Raw genomic sequence first — 21,334 nt, forward strand, 5'->3', positions numbered from 1 at the left:
GCAAAGCCGGTGCTCTTCCACGGAGCGCTGGTCCTTCCCCAACAGGAACATAGGAAGCTGCCTTAGATCAAATCAAATCAGACCCTTGGCCCGTCCAGCACAGGTTTGCCTACCCTGGCTGGCAGCAGCGCTCCAGAGTCCCAGACTCGGGGGGTTCTTTCCCAGGCCTATCCGGAGATGCTGCCGATCAGAAGTGCCAGCCAAGAAGGGCCAGTGGTTGGCTGGGCTGAAAGAACCTCCTCCTCCTTTCCCTTAAACGTGTGAGCCAGCCCAGCCCACCTGGGCTCTCCTGTCCCCGGGGAACCCACCTGGTGACGCCTCTTGAGGGGCAATGCACACGAGCACAACTGTCAGAAAACACGGCCAAGAGAGGGGAACGGTCACCTCTCCAGCAAGTGGCAAATGGGATGGCAAAGGCAGGAGAAAGAGAAGAGGTTGCCCTCTAGGCAATACTGTCCAGCAGCATTCCCCCCCAATTGAAGTGGGGCAGTCCCTATACATCATAAAGGTAAAGGTGTGCCATCAAGTCGATTCTGACTCCTGGCGCCCACAGAGCCCTATGTTTTTCTTTTGGTAGAATACAGGAGGGGTTGACCATTGCCTCCTCCCACGCAGTCTGAGCTGATGCCTTTCAGCATCTTCCTAGATCACTGCTGCGCTGCCCAATATAGTACCAGTGGGGATTAGAACCAGCAACCTTCTGCTTGTTAGTCCAGCATTTCCCCGCTGCGCCATTAGGTGGTCCTATACATCACATGGACTGACAAAAGGAAGTACTTTTCCACACAGGGCCGAATTAATCTACGGAATTCTCTGCCGCAGGATGCGAGGATGGCCACCAGCTTGGATGGCGTTAAAAGGGGCTCAGACAAATTCACGGAGGACAGGTCTATCAATGGCCACCGGTCTGATTCCTATAAGCCACCTCCAACCTCAGAAGGAGGGTGCCGGACCCTCGGAGTACCAGCCGGCTGGACATCCGCCCCACGGAAATAAGCAGGCGCGGCCCAGGCAGAAATCCCGTGATGCAGAAACGGCCATCTGTCTCAGGCTGCCTTTGCAGCTGACATCTGAAGCCTGGGCGTCGTGCAGTCATTAGATGATGCAACGTTTGGGGAGGGCGGGCAGGGAGGAGAAGGAAGCCGTGGACTAACAGTGACGCGCCGTCTCTCCCAAATAATCCACCTCTGCCACTCCGGGGCGTAGGCAGCACCAGCTGAACGCTTCTGCTCAGGAGCGTGGGCACACACACACACACATATTCATCGAGGCCTTCATTTAGAGACAGAGGGTATAAATAGCCGGCTCCCTCCCCGTCACTCGCTTCCTCTCTACCGGCAGACATCCTATCCGGAGGCGGACGCCGGAGTCAGCAAGAGAGCCAACCAGGGAAGAGAACTGGTATACAGCCGGTTTTTAAGCACAGAGAGAGAAATCAGCGGCACGGGCTTCTTTCTGGGCTGTACCGGTGCAAGTTTCCGTGGCTGAATGTTCTTCCATTCCAAAATCTCTCTCTCTCTCTCCCTCCCGCCCGTGCCAGGGTTGATTTGATTCAAATCAAATCGATTTAAATCGTGATTCAAAATCAAGATTGAAATTGCATCACCGGAGGACTCTGTTTTAATTCTTTAAATCACAATTTAAATCGCTGGTCAGGGAGATTCTATTGAATCATCATTTTCTAGGGAAAGTGCATTCTCGTCTAATATCGAACGGATTTAGATTTAATTTCTAAATCTAATAGATTTAGATTTAATTTTATAGGAGGTAGGTACACACTATAGTAGGTGCACACATCTCATAATGCTGCTTCGTTCGGGCAACCAGGCCCCACATTTCACGGTCTGCAATTCACTTGCGTGCCTTGTCGTACCCACAGGTACAGGAACTTCATTAAAATGTTCCAAAATAGGGTCTCTCTTGCAGCCCACTGCCATGATGGGTGTTTCCCTTCCACAATGGAGAATACACTCGGAAAATGTTTCCTCAGAACTGCAAGAATCTGTTCTGTTCATTTTCAGTTTCACTTTTTATTCTCCTCCCCTATCTCTTGCATTTATTTCCAGACAGACTTCTCCTCCTTGCTCAGATCTATTCCATCTCTCCAAATCCTCTGTTCATTCTTTGACCTTCTTCAGCCCGTTTCAGACATTATGCTGTCTGTACACTTGTACACATGTTTGTGTGAATGACTGTACCTGGGTGCATTTTAAAAGTGAACCTGGATACAGGCCCTTCAAGTGCATCGTACAGATTGGAAGTATGCTTCTGTACCGGTGTTCAGCATAACATGTGAATGTCTGTACCAGTGTACAGATCTGTACTTGTGTATACTGTACATTCGTACAAGTGTTGAACATAATGTGTGAATGGACCTAATGTCTTTGCACTTGTAGAGAGGAGAGGGCAAAGGCTTGACTGTGTGTGTACGCTGCATGTACACCACCTGCAGAATAGGACTGATCAGTTCTGTTATCTCTCATCCCGATATACTGCTGTTCACATGTTCACAGAATATAATTAGAAGCTATGATTAACATTCATGATGATATATTGGACCTAGGTTCTTTTTTATGAATTCCTTTTTTAAAAATAAAAACCAATTTAAATTTTTAAAAATCCGATTCTTTTTTTTTTTTTTTAATCATCCATTTTTATCAACCCTGCCCTGTGCATAGAAAAGTAACGTATCAGGGGAAGGCTCCGCTATAAACCTTTGCCCCGAAATGGGAACTTTCCTACATCAAGAGAATGTTTGCTTTCAATCAAGAGAGCCCCCAATGTGCCGCCTGAAACAGTTTAGCTCCAGAAGAGGTTTATTGACCCCAGTGTATAGAGCAGCCATGTGGGAAAGAAGACAGGACTCCCTGTACCTTTTAAGAGATGCGCAAAAGATGCACAAAACTCTGAATTCCCGGAATGCATCCACCTCTCATTTGTGTACATGTTCCAGGCTGGGGGGGGCGGTGGGGGGGCAATCCCAGAAAGACCCAGAAGCATGTGCAGATCTGTGCACGTGGGCCACCACTTTTCTGCTGAAAAGGGGGTGATTTGCAGGGCGGTGGGGGGGGGGAGAAGCAGCCGGCTTGAACAATTAAGCACCTGCAACCACGTCATCCACCCCCGGGCCCAGCTGCAGGCTCAAAGCAATGCCCAGAGGGACCAGCTCCACCCGCAGTCGCCGGGTAATTAAGGCCTAGCCCTCAAAAAAACAAGAGATTAGGAAGCAAACCTGTTTCTGGACTGTGCCACCTCAGACGGGGAGCGGAGCCTGGTGCCACCCAAATGTGTCCAAAAATTTAAATGCTGCATGGAAAGCTAGAGGGGAGGGAGAAGGGTCCGAGCACAGCCATTGCCCAGACACAAGGCCCCCGCCTTTTTCTTTAAGAAGCACCCAGTTATGTCAGGGGCTCTCAGCCTTGGGTGCCTAGAGGTTGTTGGACTACAGCTCCCTTGTGGCTGGGCGTTGTAGTCCAACAATATCAGGTGACCCCAAGATTAGAAACCCCTAGGTTAAATGCAAACACACACACACACACCCCCGCTAGAGCTCCAAGTGGCACACCCCAGAAACAGCTTTCCCGCCTCATCAGCTCCTTTCCAGAGATGCTATTATTTATTATTATTCATTATTCATTTCATTTCTAGACCGCCCTCCCCAAAATGGCTCAGGGCGGGTTTACACAGAGAAATAATAAAACAAATAAGTTGGATCCCTGTCCCCGAAGGGCTCGCAATCTAAAAAGAAACACAAGACAGACACCAGCAACAGACACTGGAGGGATGCTGTGCTGGGGGTGGAGAGGGCCAGTTGCTCTCCCCCTGCTCAATAAAAGAGAACCGCCACGTTAAAAGGTGCCGCTTTGTCAAGTGAGCAGGGGTTAGCAGACATGAACCACGGCCCGCCAAGCCCTGTGGCGGCCCACGTTCTGCATCCCCCAGTGGGGCCCCCCACAGCACTGGAGCCCCCTGCTGCTCAACCGAACCCCTCGCGCCTCCATTGTCACGTGGGGGCTGGAACTTGCCCTTCCACTCTGCCGGCTACCTTGCTGCCGCTGCCGCTTCCTACCGCCAGCGGCTGCCATCTTGTGGCGGCAAGAGGTTGGCTGGCCTGTTTCGTCCTGCGTCCGAGCGAGAGAGGAAAGAGTCCCGTCTACCCACCGGGCGGTGCATCGACATCACCAGGCGGGCAGATGGGCCGTCCCCTCGCCCGCCCGCGTGAGAGGAAGCGGCCACGCCGCCCTCTCACCGTCATGACGGCAGAATGCCGCGGGCACATCCTGGGGATGGGCGCGCCGCGCGCCTCGCTCTGCTGCCCCAGAACTGGGCGTCTCCCGCAGCTCGGTTTTGCACTTTCTTACAAGCCTGAGCGACTGCGGCGGAATCCTTCACTTCGCACGGCTTGTAAGCCAGACCTTGACAAATTTCCTACGGATCTCGGAGCCAGCCCAAAATCTTGGCTGCTGGACGATGGACAATGGATAAAATTACCACGTTATTTGTGTGTGTGTTTCCCCCCCTATCTTAACTGCTTTGTGACCGGTATATAAATATCCGTGGTGGTAGTTCCAGACTGAGTGATGGACATGATGGGATGGGAGAGTAAAGGGTTTCTCTTTATGCCCTTTATAAGTAACATGCTTAGAACAGACACGAGGCTGCCTGGGACAAATAAAGATCTGATTAAAGAACTCTACCTCTGAATATCCCAGTCTAGGCACTACCGCTAAATTCCTAGGCCCCATGGCTCCCTGGCGCCTGGGATTTGCAAAGCCCTGCTATGTGCTTATTATCCCTTGCAATATGCGGCCTGGCTCACTCACCCGAGTAATATGAAGCCACTTACTGAGTCCGCATCTTTCTCCAACATACCTACTTCTTGCCCACTGCGGTCTGCATTTTTTCTGGGCAAAAGCAAGGGGACGTTGTCGGGTGGTTGTTGGGAACTGCCGCTGGGGGGTTGCTACAAGTTTACTGGCGCTCTCGGCTAGGGATGTGCACAGAACTGGGAGGGGGTAGTTCAATGGCAGGGGGCATGCTGCTTTAAGAGCAGAGGAGGGTGCACTGACCACTCCCTCCGCTCTTCCCCTGTGGGCACTCCCTTTTTTCTAAAGTCCATCAGGGCGGCAGCGTACCTCCCTGTGTAGGTGCATCGGATACTTCCGGTTGTATCTGGTAAACGGGGGCATCGGGGTGGCGGGGAGGTATGATGCCGCCCCGATGGACTTGAGAAAAAAGGAGTGCCAGCAGGGGAAGATCAGAGAGAGGGGTAAGTGCACCCACCCCGGCTCTTAAAGCAGCACCCCCCCGCCATCGAACCGGCAGAACCGGAAGCTGTTCGAACCGGTTCGGAGGCCCATAAATGGCCTCCGAACCAGTTCCATGCACATCCCTACTCTCAGCAGCTCAATGCCTATTTGGTTTATTCGTTATACCCTACTTTTTTGCCAAGGAGCTTAGAGAGCTTCTATCCAGGTAGGATAGAGGGCTTGGCCTGCTCAACTGCAGCAGTGCATTGTGGGTCTTTGGGCCGTTTAGGAAGAACAGAACCATCATGGACTCTGTCCCATTTCCCAAAGGGCGGGCAGGTAAGATCAAGGAACAAATGAATCACCCGCAAGGCCCCTTATGCCGGAGATGGAGGCGTGGTTACCCATTCCTATTCATGGATTGGGCAAGGCCCCAAGTGAGACAGCCAATCAGATGGCTTCTGGCATTATAAGTAGATTCACTGCAGCTGAGCTAGCTCTTAGGAAGTGTTGGTTGGGGGCCATCAGGTTGTATTCTGCAAGGAAGGGCTAACTGAGCATCTAGATTTCCTGACCCTAGACCAGGCCTGCTCAACTCCAGCCCTCCTGAAGATGCTGGCCTACAACTCCCATAATCCCTGGCTACTAGGAACATAGGAAGCTGCCATATACTGAGTCAGACCATTGGTCCATCTAGCTCAGTACTGTCTTCACAGACTGGCAGCAGCTTCTTCAAGGTTGCAGGCAGGAATCTCTCTCAGCCCTATCTTGGAGATGCTGCCAGGGAGGGAACTTGGAGCCTAGATGCTCTTCCCAGAATGGCTCCATCCCCTGAGGGGAATATCTTCCAGTGCTCACATTTCTAGTCTCCCATTCATATGCAACCAGGGCAGACCCTGCTTAGCTAAGAGGACAAGTCATGCTTGCTACCACAAGACCAGCTCTCCTCTCCTCTCTTGGCTACTGTGACTGGGGATTATGGGAGATGTAGTCCAAACACAGCTGGGGGGCCAAAGTTGAGCAGGCATGCCCTAGACGCAAAAAAAGAAAGAAAGAAAAAGAAAGAAAGAAAGAAAAAAGAAAAAAAAAAGACTGGAGCAGGGCTTTTTAAAAGAATAATTCAGACCTGAACAGTGCAACCTGGGTTCCCCACAACTGTGGTGGGGAAAGATCGGAGTTGTGGGCTCACAACATCTGGGGAGCAGTGTTCCCTCGAACAGGGAATCCCAGATGTTGTTGACTACAACTCCCATAATCCCCAAACGAAGGCCATTGCAGCTGAGGATGCTGGGAATTGTAGTCCACAGCATCTGGGAATCCCTGTTTGAAGGAACACGGCTGGGGACCCAGATCTGAGGAGCCCTGGCAGCCCGAGTGTCATTCGCGCATGCCGCCTGCATCACTGCCACACACCCCTGTGCTCCGTCCTTGCCCGCGTCCACATATCTTGTGGCCTTGAGGCACATTCTTGACATGCCTCCATAGAGTGGGAGAAAATCCTCAGGCCTGGGAACTGGAAAGCACTGTGGCAGAACCGTGTTCTATTCGCTGGCGGAGCCTCTTTGAGGAGCAGCAGGGGAGTCTGTGGGAAGTGGTCTTTTGTCAGGAGGAGAGGCCGGGGCCCTTGACCCGGGTCTGAGTTCGAGGGGAGCCTGGGCTGCTCTCCCCGTGGCTATCTTTTCTCGTCGTTATCCATCACCTTTTACGACATCCGACATCGTAACGTTTTGGAACTAGACCCATTCTGGAACTGCACCAGCCAACGTGGTGTAGCGGTTATAGAGCGCTGGACTAGGACCGGGAAAACCCGAGTTCAAATCCCCCATTCAGCCCTGAGACTTGCTGGGTGACTCTGGGCCAGTCGTTTCTCTCTCCGCCTAACCTACTTCACAGGGTTGTTGTGAGGAGAAACTCAAGTATGTAGGACACCACTCTGGGCTCCTTGGAGGAAGAGCGGGATATAAAATGTTAAATAAATAAATGTATTGGGAGCACAGGAAGCAGCCTTATACGGAATCAGGCCAACTCTGCTCCAGTATCTAGCCTGGTCCTGTCTACACTGACCGGCAGCAGCTTCTCCAAGGTTTCAGGAAGGACTCTGCTCCAGCCCTACCTGGTGATACTGCCAGGACTGGACTTGGGACCTCCTCCTACATACCCTGAGCTACGGCCTAATCCCCAAAAGTGGCATACGTGGGCCTCGCATCCAGCCACCGACCACCACCTACCCACCCTTCACTTCAGCAAGGGGGCTGTACTCGTGCCTTTAGTCTATGCCAGGGCTGCTCAACTTCGGCCCTCCTGCAGATGTTGGCCTACAACTCCCATAATCCCTGGTTATTGGCCACTGTGGCTGGGGATTATGGGAGTTGTAGTCCAAACACAGTTGTAGTCCAAAAACAGCAAAGTTGAGCAGGCCTGGTCTATGCTCTGTGACCCTTCTGTGTGCGGTTGCACATTTTTAAAAAAAGCTCTGGACTAGAGGACGCCACGGTGTGTTTGTGGGCACAGCCAAGCCCGGCCTACAACTAAATGAATCCAGTTCTGGGCCATCCAAGCTGGGCTTTGGATTCCGTCCCCCACCCCTGGGGTGTCCCAGCACTCCCCTTCCCACGGTGCTGAGGCCAAGACCCAATTCATGGGGAGAAAGTCTCCCGGAGTTCTCCCAGTGTCGGCCCACCAGCCCCATGGGGCACGTCCCACGTTCAAGTGCGCGAGGCATACAGTTTGGGGTACGCAAATGGAGCGAGGCTAAACACAGTTGCTACCGAGACCTTCTACTCTGCAACCTCCGAAAACTACGGACGAGAAAGATTAAACACGACAGTGAGTAGGGGTGGTGGGGAGGAGGGGGGAAATAAAATAAAACAACCACTAAACAGCTGAGATGTATTGTTCCTACATCTAAGAAGTCTAACTATACAGAGAATGATCGTCTAGCTAGAGAAATCTCCTGGGCACACTACAGTGAAGAGAGAAGAAGAAGGTGAGGCTGGTGTTGTGATTCTCGCGCCGGAAGACAGAAGGGGGAGGAACTACACACGGTTGTTTTTTGTACCTTTGCTCTATCGAATGCCGGGACACGAGGTGCCCCCTTCACGGCCAACTACAGCTCAAAGAGCATCCTTGGCCCGGCTCCTAAGTCCTAGGGAGGGGCTCTGTGGAAGCAACGTCATAGAAAAGAACTTAGGCACACAACACGCCGAGTCAGGCAAAAAAAAGCAAGCGGCTCGTGCGGGCCGAGCAGACGCCGGGAGGCCGCAGCGGCAAAGACCACCCAGCATTCGACACCCGAGTCGTCCTCCCAGGAAGCCGCCAGAAACCGCTCGTCAAGGTAGAGGGGAACCCCAAGGGCGCTGGAGGCAGCCCAGCAAGGAGACCCAGAGGCGCTCTAACCCCCGGACCTTGGGGACCCGGCCCGTGGCCTCCAAGGTCTGGGGGGGGGCTCCAAGGGGCCTTCTGCCACCACCCCGCGCTGCGCCGAACCACGAAAAGGTTAGCCACCAATCTGCGTAGCCGGAGGTGAGCTGAGCAGGCCTACACACACACACACCCTGTGGCGGCGACGGCAGGATTAGCAGCCGCTGGGCCTGCCTGTCTGGCGTGGAAGGGGGAGTCCTGCTCGGCACACCCCCCAGGTCGCGCTCATTGGCAGCTAAAGTAAGGTTAATTTTGGCGGTTTGTGGTGGGCATGGGGTGGCAGCAGAGGGCCCTCCAAAAAAATGCAGGGGGGGCGGCCTCGTGGCTAGAGGTGGGGCAGTGCGGGCACCAGTTCTGCCTAGGTGTGCCACTGAGGAGACCGTCTCCTGCACGGGCAACTCCACCCAAAGGAGCGGAAGCTGTGCAAAGCTGGCACCCTCGGGTGACCTGCATCCCCAGCCAGGAGCACTCGCAGACAAGGCATTTCTGGTGGATCGTGCCCACGCGGCAGCCCTCCACTCTGAGCCAATGGCTCCAACGCCATGGCTTCCCAGCTGGCCACTGGCTACCTAATACCTACCCATGTTCTTGTCGTCAGATGCAGGCAGGGGCTCCTTCTGCATCCCTTGATCTGCAGCTTCGACACAAAGAGCGCGCCAATGTATCGGAACCTCTCATTTTAGAGTCAGCGAGGCGCAGGGGTTAGAGAGTTGGACCAGGGCCGGGGAGACCCGAGTTCAAATCCCTGTTCAGCCATGCAACTCACCGGGTGACTCTGGGCCAGACATGTCTCTCTCAGCCTAACCTACCTCACAGGGTTGTTGTGAGGAGAAACTTAACCATGCATCCACGACTCTGGGATGCTTGGAAGAAGGGAGGAATAGAAATGCAACTCACTAACTAATGAACTAATTTTCTGGCCATTTTGAATACAAGGTTGAACAATTCTAAACTATCTAAATGAATTACAGCAGCATGCACGCATACCCCTCCCCTAAACAAAAGTAGTGATGCCAGAAGCAAATATTTGCCATGGGGCAAAGTCGTTTCCAAAGGGGGCACAATCTCTTTTACGATGAATATTTATATACCGCTTTTCAACAGAAGTTCTCAAAGCGGTTTGCACCAAAATAAATAAATAAGATGGCTCCCTGTCCCCAAAGGGCTCACAGTCTTAAAAAAGAAACCTAAGATAGCAGCAGCCACTGGAGGGATGCTGTGCAGGGGATGGAGAGGGCCAGTTGCTCTCCTCCTGCTAGATAAAAGAGACTCGCCACTTTTAAAAGGTGCCTCTTTGATCAGTTATCGGGGAAGTAGTGATACCGGAAACAAATATTTGTCAGGGGGGCAAGAAGGGGGGAAGTAGTGTGTTCCGAGGGGGCACAATCTTTTTCTGAACCTTGCGAAACAAAAAAGATCTCAGAATTGAACACAAAGGCCTGAAAACAACTACTCGGGGGTCAGCCCCACTGATCCGAAGGAGCTTTATTTCCAAGTAAGCGTGCTCAAGATTACAGCTGCTCTCTTGGCTAAAGAGACCTGCCACTGCGCTGCGTTCAGACATCTGAACACATGTACACGGCTTTGTGTGAGTGACATGACGTGTTCATTCAAAGTGAACCTGGGTACAGACCCTCTCAAATGGGTTTAGACAGGACGCCGATTGCCGCTCCTGCATTCAGCAGAACGTATTAATAACAGCACCTGCGTATTCTGTAACTGTACACGGATTGTATGTGCATTGACCATATCATGTAAAAAGGGCTAGTTTCAAAGGGGGGCATTCCCCCACCCTCGCCATTCTTACAAATTACTGCCTTCCCTCCCTAAAAACCCTAAAAGGGGTTCCAGACAATGGCTGTTTTCTAGAGAGCCAGCATAGTGGAGTTCTAAGAATGTTAAACTGGAACCGGGGAGACCCGAGTTCAAATCATATAGCTCCAGTATTGAAGGAGCTACACTGGCTGCCAATAAGTCTCCTGGCAAAGTACAAGGTGTTGGTTATCCTATCTAATAAAAGGCTTGGTGTCCGTCCGTGGACGGACACCAAGCGTGTGTCCGTGCCTCCCTGGCCTCTTCTGGGCATGCGCGAAGCGCATGGCCAGAAGGAGCCAGGGAGGCAGGACCGCCAGCACCCGGCGGCCATCTTGGCAGGACCGCCAGCACCCGGCGGCCAGAGGAGGCAGCGCGGCCGAGGAGGCGGCAGAGCCATGGCCGAGGCCTGGCCGTGCCGCCGCTTACCTGGCTTCTTCGGGGCGGCCGCTTCTGGCCGCCCAGGATGGCCGCCGAATGAGGCGGCCGACAAAACAATGCGGCGGTGGGCCCGGGCAGCGGTGGGCCAGGCCGGAGCCGCGGTGGGTGGCGGGCCCGGCCGGAGCCGCGGGCGCCGGGGGGTGGCGGGAGAGGGAATGGCGGCGAACGTCTGGAGCGCAGAGCTCCACTAGCGCCCGTTAACCAACGGGCTTCATGTCTACTAGTAACCTATAAAGCCCTAAACAGCTTGGGCCCTGGGTATTGAAGAGAACATCGTCTTCGTCATCAACCCCACCACCCATTGAGATCATCTGGAGAGGTCCGTCTGCATTTGCATTTGTAGTTCATCTAGTGGCTACTCAGGGACGGGCCTTCTCCGTTGTTGCCCCGAGGCTTTGGACTGCGCTCCCTAGAGAAATAAGAGCCTCCCCATCTCTGACAGCTTTTAAAAATTTTAGTCTGTAAAGACACATCTGTTCACCCAGGCTTCTAACTAATACTGTTTTAATGCTGTTTTAAAATATTGCTTTTAAAAATTTAAATTGTTGTAATGTTTTAAACTTTTTGTTTTTGTTTTAACTAGTATTTTACTTTCTGTTCTTATTTTGTTGTAAACGGCCCAGAGACGTACGTTTTGGGCGGTATAAAAAACGTTTGTTTGTTTGTTTTTAAATCCCCATTCAGCCATGAAACTCACTGGGTGACTCTGGGCCAATCAGTTAACTCTCACCCTAACCTACCTCACAGGGTTGTTGGGAGGAGAAACATAACCATGTACTCAAAGGACTACACTCTGGGCGCCTTGGAGGAAGACAGAAGTGTAAAAATAAATTAAAAATAAGACAATGTTGTCACGCAGGGCGGCCTGTGTGTTGGCTATAGAAGAGCCCAAGATACCCCGCCAGGATTCCCAGGTTAAGCCCACAGAGTGTTCTCCCATCCTGCATGCTGAGAAACATTGGTTATCCAGATGCCGCCAACAGGTGGACAGATTCTCCAAAGGCAAATAGCTAAGAATGAGACCGCTTGTGGCCTCAGTATGCTGCCCCCAGATTCAATTCCAACCCACGAAAAGGTGGGCCCGTTTCACGGAAGGCCTCGGGATTGAGTCGAGGCCATCCAACGATGCAGAATCCAGTTTAGGAGGCATCCAAGGAACCAGGGGGGCAGAGGAGGTCCTACCTCAAACAAAGGGGAAGGTGGCTACCTCAGGAGGAAGCTATGGGTGTCGTCAAGGTGGGCAGAGGCGGGGAGAGGGCGATTCCCCCTTTCCCGGAGCATAATTCACAACAAGAGCAGCGCCCCTCTGCTTTGATGGAGCATGTGCAGGTGGCGGATTCTTGGTGGAACTCCTGGTGGGTTGGGCCCCATGTTAACCAGCAGGGGAAGAGGGATGCAGAGTGAGAAGAGGGGGGCAAAGGGATGGAAAGAAGAGGGATGCAGAGAAGAGGGATGCTGCTGAATGGGGCGTGTGTAAGTGCTCGATTCCTGGTGGATTGGTCCCCATGTTAACTAGCTGGAGAAGAGGAATCCAGTGCAAAGAATGAGGCTGAGAACTAAGAGTTAGGAACGATTTGCATCTGGATCAGAACATCCAACGTAGTCACGGGCTGCGCCACTTCAGGCTTGGGTGAACCCTGATTAAATGCAGGAGCCGCCTTTAAACGCAACCTTATGAATGGGGCCCTTGTTAGGCGGCTGAAAGCGCATCTCGGGAGAAGCCGCTGACAGAAACAGGAGCTCCGGTTTCTGCAGGCCCCGCATGCTGCTGGCAAGAGACAAAACACCTTTCAAAGCCTCCGTGCAGGCTAGAATTGTCAACCAGCCACAGTCGCTACGCCTCAAACAGCAGCATTCCCGCCACCTCATCGCCGCATCACTTCCTAAGAAAAGCTTCCGCAGCTGGTTGATGCACTCTGAATCGCTGCTACCGGCAGAAGAGCAGGCCGGACTACTTTTTTCTGGACAGTTGGCAGAAACCCAAGAGTCTTACCAAGAGACAGCCCATCGCCAAATCCGGGGCTGAACAACTGCAGCACTCCTGAAGATGTTGGACTACAACTCCCATCATCCCTGACGATGGGAGTTGTAGTCCAGAAACAGCTGGAGGGCCAGTTGCGCAAGCCCTGTCCTGATACCTTTTCTTCTGGAAATCTAAAAAGGGCCCTTTTTATATAGGCTTTCTACCAGTGTAATCGTCATGGCTTCCCACAAAGAAGTCTGGGAACTGTAGTTTAGTCAGGGGCTGAGAACTTCATCAGGTGTTCTTAGACCAGGCCTACTCAATATAGGCCCCCCCAGCTGTCTTTGGACTACAATTCCTATAATCCCCAGCCACAGTAGCCAATAGCCAGGGATTATGGGAGTTGCAGGCCAACATCTGCAGGAGGGCCAAAGTTGAGCAGGCCTGTCTTAGACCCTCCCAGGACTACGTTTCCCAGGTTTGCCTGGGAAGAGGAAATGGCTGTTACATTCTAAAGTCTATAATGCCCAAAATCTCCCAGGAAAAACACCACTAGGGATTCAACCACACTCAGAGCACTTACCTTGCCAAATTGCTCAAAATACTGTTTCACATCCTCCACAGTGGTGTTCACAGACAGACCACCCACAAATATCTTTTTAGTCCGCGTCACCATCTAGAAGACAGAACACGCAGAAAGGGTGATGGTTGGCAGCAGCATAGGACTCATCCCCACAGCTACAAAACCCTTTAACTTTGTTAGCCAAAGAAAAATAGGCAATGCACATGAGTCTCGGTCACCTGCATAGCTCCGCCAGGCCTGAACTATGCAGAATTCATTACGCACAGTTATGCACGAAGAGAAATTATGTAAGTGGGCTTAATCAGCATAATGCATACAGTTTACAGAATTCTGACGCAAAATCTAGGCACAGATCTTTTTTCCCTGTGCATGAAAGAAACAACAAAAAATATTTATATACCACTTTTCAACAAAAGTTTCCAAAGCAGCTTACATAGAGAAATAACAAACAAATAAATAGCAAACAAATGAAATGTCCATGAGCAAAAAATCAGGTTCCAAGAAGTCTCACAGCTGCCCAACCACAGAGCCACCTGAAGCATCCTGCATAATTAACCTATGGGATTCTCGGCCACAAGAAGTGGTGGCAGCCAACAGCCTGGATGGCTTTTAGATAAATTCATGGAGGACAAGTCTATCAACAGCTACTATTCTGAGGGCGACAGGCCTGCTCCAGTCTCAGAGGCAAGATGCCTCTAAATCCCAGTTGCAGGGGAACAACAGCAGGAGAGAGGGCATGCACACACCTCTTGCCTGTGGGCTTCTCAGAGGCATCTGGTGGGCCACTGTGCGAAACAGGATGCTGGACTAGATGGGCTTCCTTGGGCCTGATCCAGCAGGGCTGTTCTTATGTTCTTAACCGATCCAGAAAGGGTCCCAGGGCTGGATGCTCTTTCAACCGGCTCATCCTCGCCTGCCCCCCGCCCACTCCGCCCCGTGGCCCTGATCTGCAAGGAACTCGTGTTCTTAATAACCCCAAGGAGCGCGGGGCTAATCCACAGCAATTCTCCTCCTTGGACAACAGCCCGCCTGAACACTAAAGCACCTTCTGTCACCAAACTGCTTAACGGAATTAACCCAATTCCAACCATGCGCTTCCGGGCTCTGGTTACTTGGGATACCTGAGCACTGGCTGTTCTCAGCTCCTGATCCCCTTTGCTGCCGGCCCACGTCCTGCTCTGCCTCGCCCCCAGCTTCATTTGCATGCGGATGTCTCAGCAGGTGACCCCCCCCCCACCGTTGAGTCCAGGGCAGAAATGCTGCACCCGCTGAAATTCAACTTACAACCAAACTGCATATTCTTCCCTTGCCTCCAGTAACGTCATCAGGCTGTAGAGACTGCAATGCCCTTGCAGGCAGAGACCTGTTCTTCTACACGGTGCAAAAGCACTAAGTAATAAATCAACCCATCTTTTCTTCTACACACACACACACACCAGGATCCTTCTCTTTCTGTGCCTCTGGCCACCCTAGAATCCTCAGTCTTTTCAGACCTGGGCCCAAATTGCAACGTGGTGGCATAAATTGATTTTTGTCACCAGGGACATCCATCCCTTCATACCCACCCATCTCCTTCGCTCTCTCCTTTCTTTATATTACCTTCCTTTTAAAATGTGAAAGAAATTCAAAAGAGGGAGGATGCATCCTAAACACCTTGGCTCTACTCCCAAAGTAGAACTAATTATTGCACAATTTGCCTTCTGTCAGGCAGAAGCCGAGATAAGCCGTAGACTTAAGTCCTCGCTACAACCTGTGCCTGACAGGTTTGCACAGAATTTGGATTCTTCAGTGAGGAACAGACAGACACAGCCCATCTCGGTCCATTAGAGACCATCCATCAGCAGAAGTCCTACCACGATTATAGGAATATAGGAAGCTGCCATATACCGAGACAGACCATGGGTCTATCTAGCTCAGTATTGTCTTCACAGACTGGCAGCGGCTTCTCCAAGGTTGCAAGCAGGAGTCTCTCCCAGCCCTATCTTGAAGAACCTGCCAGGGAGGGAACTTGGAACCTAGATGCTCTTCCCAGAGCGGCCCCATCCCCTAAGGGAAGATCTGACAGTGCTCGCACATAGACCAAGAAGGGCTGTATCTGTTCCTCACCGAGGAACCCAATTCCTGCACTGAGGAAGCCCCAGTCTGAATGATCCGGTTCGCATTACAGATCCGGACACATTTGGAAGAATGGATTTGCGAAACAGAGAAGTGGATGCAACTGGATTTCCTTTGCAAAGTTGCCACCAAGTCTTGGTGGTTTTCAAAGAATTTGGAGCGCCGTATCGTCAAATTGAGGGGAACAGAGAGGAGGGACATGCAAAGCAGTGTTAGTTCAGTGGCAGTGGGTGATCAGGGGAGATTAGCCCAAGAGAAGACAGAGGAAATGTGAAGGTGACCCGTTGAGTTCTCCAAGTTCTGAAAGCTCTTGCCAGCTCACCTCTAGGTTCTGAACCTGTCCATGCACATCCAAACTTTCTTTCCCGCAACCACAAAGACCAGAAGCTTGGTTTGTTTTTTGTTTTTTTTATATGGAAGCCAAAACACCGGCACACAGACCCTTGATGCTATCCTTTCAATACGCTATTTCCATGTCAGTTGAAATTAGACAGCAAAAGAGACTGAATGGTTGAGAACATAAGAACAGCCCTGCTGGATCAGGCCCAAGGCCCATGTAGACCAGCATCCTGTCTCACACAGCGGCCCCCCAGGTGCCTCCGAGAAGCCCACAGGCAAGAGGTGAGGGCATGCCCTCTCTCTTGCTGTTGCTCCCCTGCAACTGGGATTCACTTCCACCCAGGTTCTCCTCCTACCTTGCTTCCACACAATCACTTCCACCCAGGTTCTCCTCCTACCTTGCTTCCCCACAATCACTTCCGCCCAGGTTTCCCTCCTACCTTGCTTCCACACAATCACTTCCACCCAGGTTCTCCTCCTACCTTGCTTCCCCACAATCACTTTTGCCCAGATTTCCCTCCTACCTTGTTTCCACACCATCACTTCCACCCAGGTTCTCCTCCTACCTTGCTTCCACACAATCACTTCCACCCAGGTTCTCCTCCTACCTTGCTTCCCCACAATCACTTCCACCCATTTTCTCCTCCTACCTTGCTTCCACACCATCACTTCCACCCAGGCTCTCCTCCTACTTTGCTTCCCCACAATCACTTCCACCCAGGTTCTCCTCCTACTTTGCTTCCCCACAATCACTTCCACCCAGGTTCTTCTCCTACCTTGCTTCCCCACCATCACTTCCACTCAGTTTCTCCTCCTACCTTGCTTCCACACCATCACTTCCATCCAGTTTCTCCTCCTACCTTGCTTCCACACAATCACTTCCACCCAGGTTCTCCTCCTACCTTGCTTCCACACCATCACTTTCACCCAGGCTCTCCTCCTACCTTGCTTCCCCACAATCACTTCCACCAAGTTTCTCCTCCTACCTTGCTTCCACACCATCACTTCCATCCAGGTTCTCCTCCTACCTTGCTTCCACACCATCACTTCCATCCAGGTTCTCCTCCTACCTTGCTTCCACACCATCACTTCCTCACAGGTTTCCCTCCTACCTTGCTTCCCCACAACCGAAAACTGGGAGTACACACAGCTCCCAAACCTGGGTAGAACTCAGCTTTTGATTGTGTGGATGGCCTCGATATGTATCAGCTGGAAGCAACCCGGAAGATCGAGTGGGGGACATAATTGACCCCCACCTTCGCAGGATGAGGAGCTCCATCACTCCATGCGTGCCCTGCTAGCTACGGAAACGGGGTTCTGAAGCTTGAAGTCTGTAAGACTAGACATTAACCATTTCTCGGAGACACAAAAGTACCAAGTACCTACCTTGGGCTGTGCTCGGCGAGGAAATGCTACTTTCGGGTCAATCTGAAAGCAGAAGATGGACAGGTTATAACCGGCGCAAAATGATTCACAAGAGCTGCTCTATGGCCAATTGCACAGGAACACTCTAAGGGACATCCTTCGTGTCTGCCCAAACGGCAGGCATAAGCCATGGGGAAGTTCTCCTACACAAACTGCAGGGAGAGGACCTTCTCTTCACTCAACTGGGGCACATTCGATTTTTAAAATGTTCAACGGAGGGGGAGAGAAATGCTTGTCCCTTCACTCCGGTTTTGTTGAGATGCAGGAGAGGTTTTAGCCAAGGCAACAGGAGGAGAAAAACCCAGAGCAGAAAAACAACGAAGCTCGCACTCAAGACACTGAGCCTGTGTTGAAGGCTTGAGTGGAAGTGCGTTTGGGCTAGAAATCCAAACTGGGCTCAGATCAACATAAACCATCCTGACTTCCCGCAAGGACCCCTGAGAACTGTTGTCTTTGGAGGATGTGGAAAATCCATTGCTGGAGATCTTGAGGCCACGGGGGTCATAAACTTGGATCCCCAGATGTTGTTGGGACTACAATTCCTATCATCCCCTGTCACAAGGACCAAAAGGCCACTGTGGCTGGGGATGATGAGAGTGGTGGCCCACATCTGGAACACAGGAAGCTGCCATATACTGAGTCAGACCCTTGGTCTATCTAGCTCAGGATTGTCTTCTCAGACTGGCAGCGGCTTCTCCAAGGCTGCAGGCAGGAGTCTCTCCCAGCCCTATCTTGGAGATGCTGTCAGGGAGGGAACTTGGAACCTTCTCCTCTTCCCAGAGCGGCTCCATCCCCTACTAAGGGGAATCTCTTGCAGTGCTCACGCTTCTCGTCTCCCATTCAGATGCAACCAGGGCAGACCCTGCTTAGCTAAGAGGACAAGTCATGCTTGCTACCACCGGGCCAGCTCTCCTCTCTCAACGACTTCACAAATCCACTTGCCAGGCACACATTTGCAGCTAGAAAGCCCCAACTTCCAGCCCGCAGTCAGCCCCTGCTCCTCCTCAGACCCCGCACTGTCTGCAGTGATGCAGTGCCGTGCCAAACCAGAGCAAGGTCTATCTCGTAAAAGCACATATCCCCACCATCAGCTCGCCAGATGCCTCCAAGAAGCTCATAAACAGATGATGAGAAAACGGTGCCTCCTTGTTCGTCCCCAGATACACGCCACTTCTAAGGGAGGAGAGCTGGTCTTGTGGCAGCAAGTATGAATGGTCCCCTTTGCTAAGCAGGGTCGGCCCTGGTTTGCATTTGTATGGGAGACTACATGTGTGAGCACTGTCAGATCTTCCGCTTAGGGGATGGGGCCGCTCTGGGAAGAGCATCTGCCTGCTTGCATGCAGAAGGTTCCAAGTTCCCGCCCTGGCTTCTCCAAGAGAGGGCTGAGAGAGATTCCTGCCTGCAACGTTGGAGAAGCCACTGCCAGTCTGGGTAGACAATACTGAGCAAGATGGACCAATGGTCTGACTCGGCAGAGGGCAGCTTCCTATCTTCCTCTGTCCATGGAGGCTCCATTTAGACACAGGCATAGAGCAGGAGATCTAAGTGTTCTGTTAAAGCCAGCAAGTTATCACCAGATACTGCGGTAGCAGAGCCCACAAATTAATTCTGCAATGTATGAATAAGTGTTTTGTTTCATCTTTCTCTACTTGTGGCTGGAGATGATGGGTGGTCGTAGTCCAACTCCAGCTAGAGAGCCTCAGGTGGGCCACCTTGTTGTAGTGGCTTCTGGGGAAATCCTTTTGGGAAACCCTTGGGCTCCTTCTCCCACATCGGACCACCGGCTTAGCCAGTAGAGATGTGCACAAAATGAATTTCTCGATTCATGTTGAATTCAATACGAACTCCGAAAATTTATTTCGAATTTGAATCAAATACGAATCCGGTCTGAAAATTCTATTTGAATTCAAATCGGATTCGAATCAATTTGACCTTCTTTTGGCATCCTTTTTAGTCAATCGGGGGACCTGAATGGTTTTTTTAAAGGTGCCAAATGACTCTCGAATCAAATTTGAATCAAATTTTGAAAATTCAATTTGAATTCAAATTGAATTGCACTTTTAAGGTGTGATTCGAGTCAAATTTGAATCACCCAGATTTGAGTAGAATCAATTTGAATTCAAATAAATTCACACATCCCTAATAGCCAGCTCAAGAAGATGAGAAAAACAACCCTTCGCTTCAGTGCTGTTCTGCTTCCCACCTTGAATCATCTCCCTTCCTTTCCTTTATTGTCCAGAACTCGGAGCTCAGGGCTGCACTGAGTTTCAGCAAAGTTTAGGAAGCCATGCCTAGCTTCCCAAATATTGCTCTGATTCACATTCAGAGGCACAGCTAAAAGTCACATCTACAGTACTACAGAGGCACCTTTTTAAAGTGGTGATTCTCTTATATTGACCAGGAGGAGAGCAACTGGCCCTATCCGTCCCCAGCACAGCATCCCTGCAGTGCTTGTTGCTGGTGTCTATCTTATGTTTCTTTTTTAGACTGTGAGCCCTTTGGGGATAGGGAGCCATTTTATGTATTTATTTATTTCTATGTAAACTGCTATGGGATCTTTTTGTTGGAAAGTGGTATATAACTATTCATCACATTCATATATACTATGGTATGGGAGTTACGGCTGTTTCAAAGCACTCTGTGGGAAACCAGCAGCGAAAGACCTGTGTGGAGAGATGAGAAGTTTTGTCTTCTCTCATTTGGGGCCAGAGTTGGCAACCCTCCAGAATTGCCCCGAAGTCTCCCGTGATCTTGGAGATTGGAATGGCTTAATATTGTGAAAAATACTGAGCGGGGGGGATGTTGGGAGCAAAGCAATATCCAGGGATAGCATCAGAGATGGCAGCCCTAAGAGAAACAGCCAAGTCTTCTTTTGGTACAGAGTGGAATCCATTCTCCGCCGGCAAAAGCGAGATGAACCATACAGAAGTGAAGCGCTCAGGGAGTGACCGGCTGCTGTCTGGAAAAGCAGGTGTCAACGTGTACAAGTCAAGTGAAAGCGAGTCACACAGAAGAGACAGCGAGGAGAAGCAAGCTCAAGAACACGTTTCCCGTCCCTCAGTGTTTCGAGTCGGTACCCAGAGTAGAACCCAAAATAGCGCCAATATGCTGCCATGCTCTAGCACATGTCCCATTCATTTCAACAGGGCTTGTGCAGGAGATCTTCCCAGGGGATTGTGCCCTCAAGGTCAGAAGCCCACACAGGATGGAGCCAGAATTGAGAAGCAGAGCATCTCCTTGGCACGTCAAAGGTCCCCGGTTCAATCCCTGATGTCTCCCAACTCCTTTCTGAAACTCTGGGGAGCCACTGACTGTCCGAGCAGGCCATAATGAGCGGCACGAATCAATGATCTGACTTACTGTATTTGTTTTGTTTATTTATTTATTACCTTTATATCCCGCTCTTCCTCCAGGGAGGAAGTTAGGTTTACATAGTTAGGTTCCTACAAGTTAGGAAGTTAGGTTACCTAGTTAGGTCTCTCCTCACAACAACCCTGTAAGGTAGGTTAGGCAGAGAGAGAAGTGGCTGGCCCAGAGACACCCTGCAAGTTTCATGGCTGAATGGGGGATTTGAACTCGGGTCTCCCCGGCCCTAGTCCAGCACTCTAACCACTAGGCCACGATGGAATTTCACTGTCTTCTTTGCAGATGGGGCTATCGCTCAGTGATGGAGAGGAGAGCTGTTCTTGTGGCAGCAAGCATGACTTGTCCCCTTAGCTAAGCAGGGTCTGCCCTGGTTGCATATCAGTGGGAGACTAGAAGTGTGAGTGCTGTAAGAGATTCCCCTCAGGGGATGGAGCTGCTCTGGGAAGAGCAGAAGTTTCCAAATTCCCTCCCTGGCAACATCTCCAAGATAGGGCTGAGAGAGACTCCTGCCTGCAGCCTTGGAGAAGCCGCTGCCAGTCTGTGAAGACAATGCTGAGCTAGATGGACCAATGGTCCGACTCAGTATATGGCACCTTCCTATGTTCCTCGGATGAACCATCT

At 51.4% G+C, this 21,334-nt stretch overlaps 1 protein-coding gene across 6 annotated transcripts in view; it reads right to left on the minus strand.

Moving 5' to 3' along the window:
* Nucleotides 1-21,334, minus strand: part of MSI1 (musashi RNA binding protein 1) — a 57,434-nt gene that overhangs the window by 21,569 nt on the left and 14,531 nt on the right. For all 6 annotated transcript variants that reach the window (XM_053279858.1, XM_053279853.1, XM_053279856.1 and 3 more), the window contains exons 5-6: nucleotides 17,309-17,350; nucleotides 13,469-13,561 (exon numbers count right to left, since the gene is read on the minus strand). In XM_053279858.1, the coding sequence (XP_053135833.1) occupies nucleotides 13,469-13,561; nucleotides 17,309-17,350 (135 nt within the window). The remainder of the gene's footprint in view (nucleotides 1-13,468; nucleotides 13,562-17,308; nucleotides 17,351-21,334) is intronic.

The sequence above is a fragment of the Hemicordylus capensis genome, chromosome 15 (assembly GCF_027244095.1).
Source record: "Hemicordylus capensis ecotype Gifberg chromosome 15, rHemCap1.1.pri, whole genome shotgun sequence".
NCBI lineage: Eukaryota > Metazoa > Chordata > Lepidosauria > Squamata > Cordylidae > Hemicordylus > Hemicordylus capensis.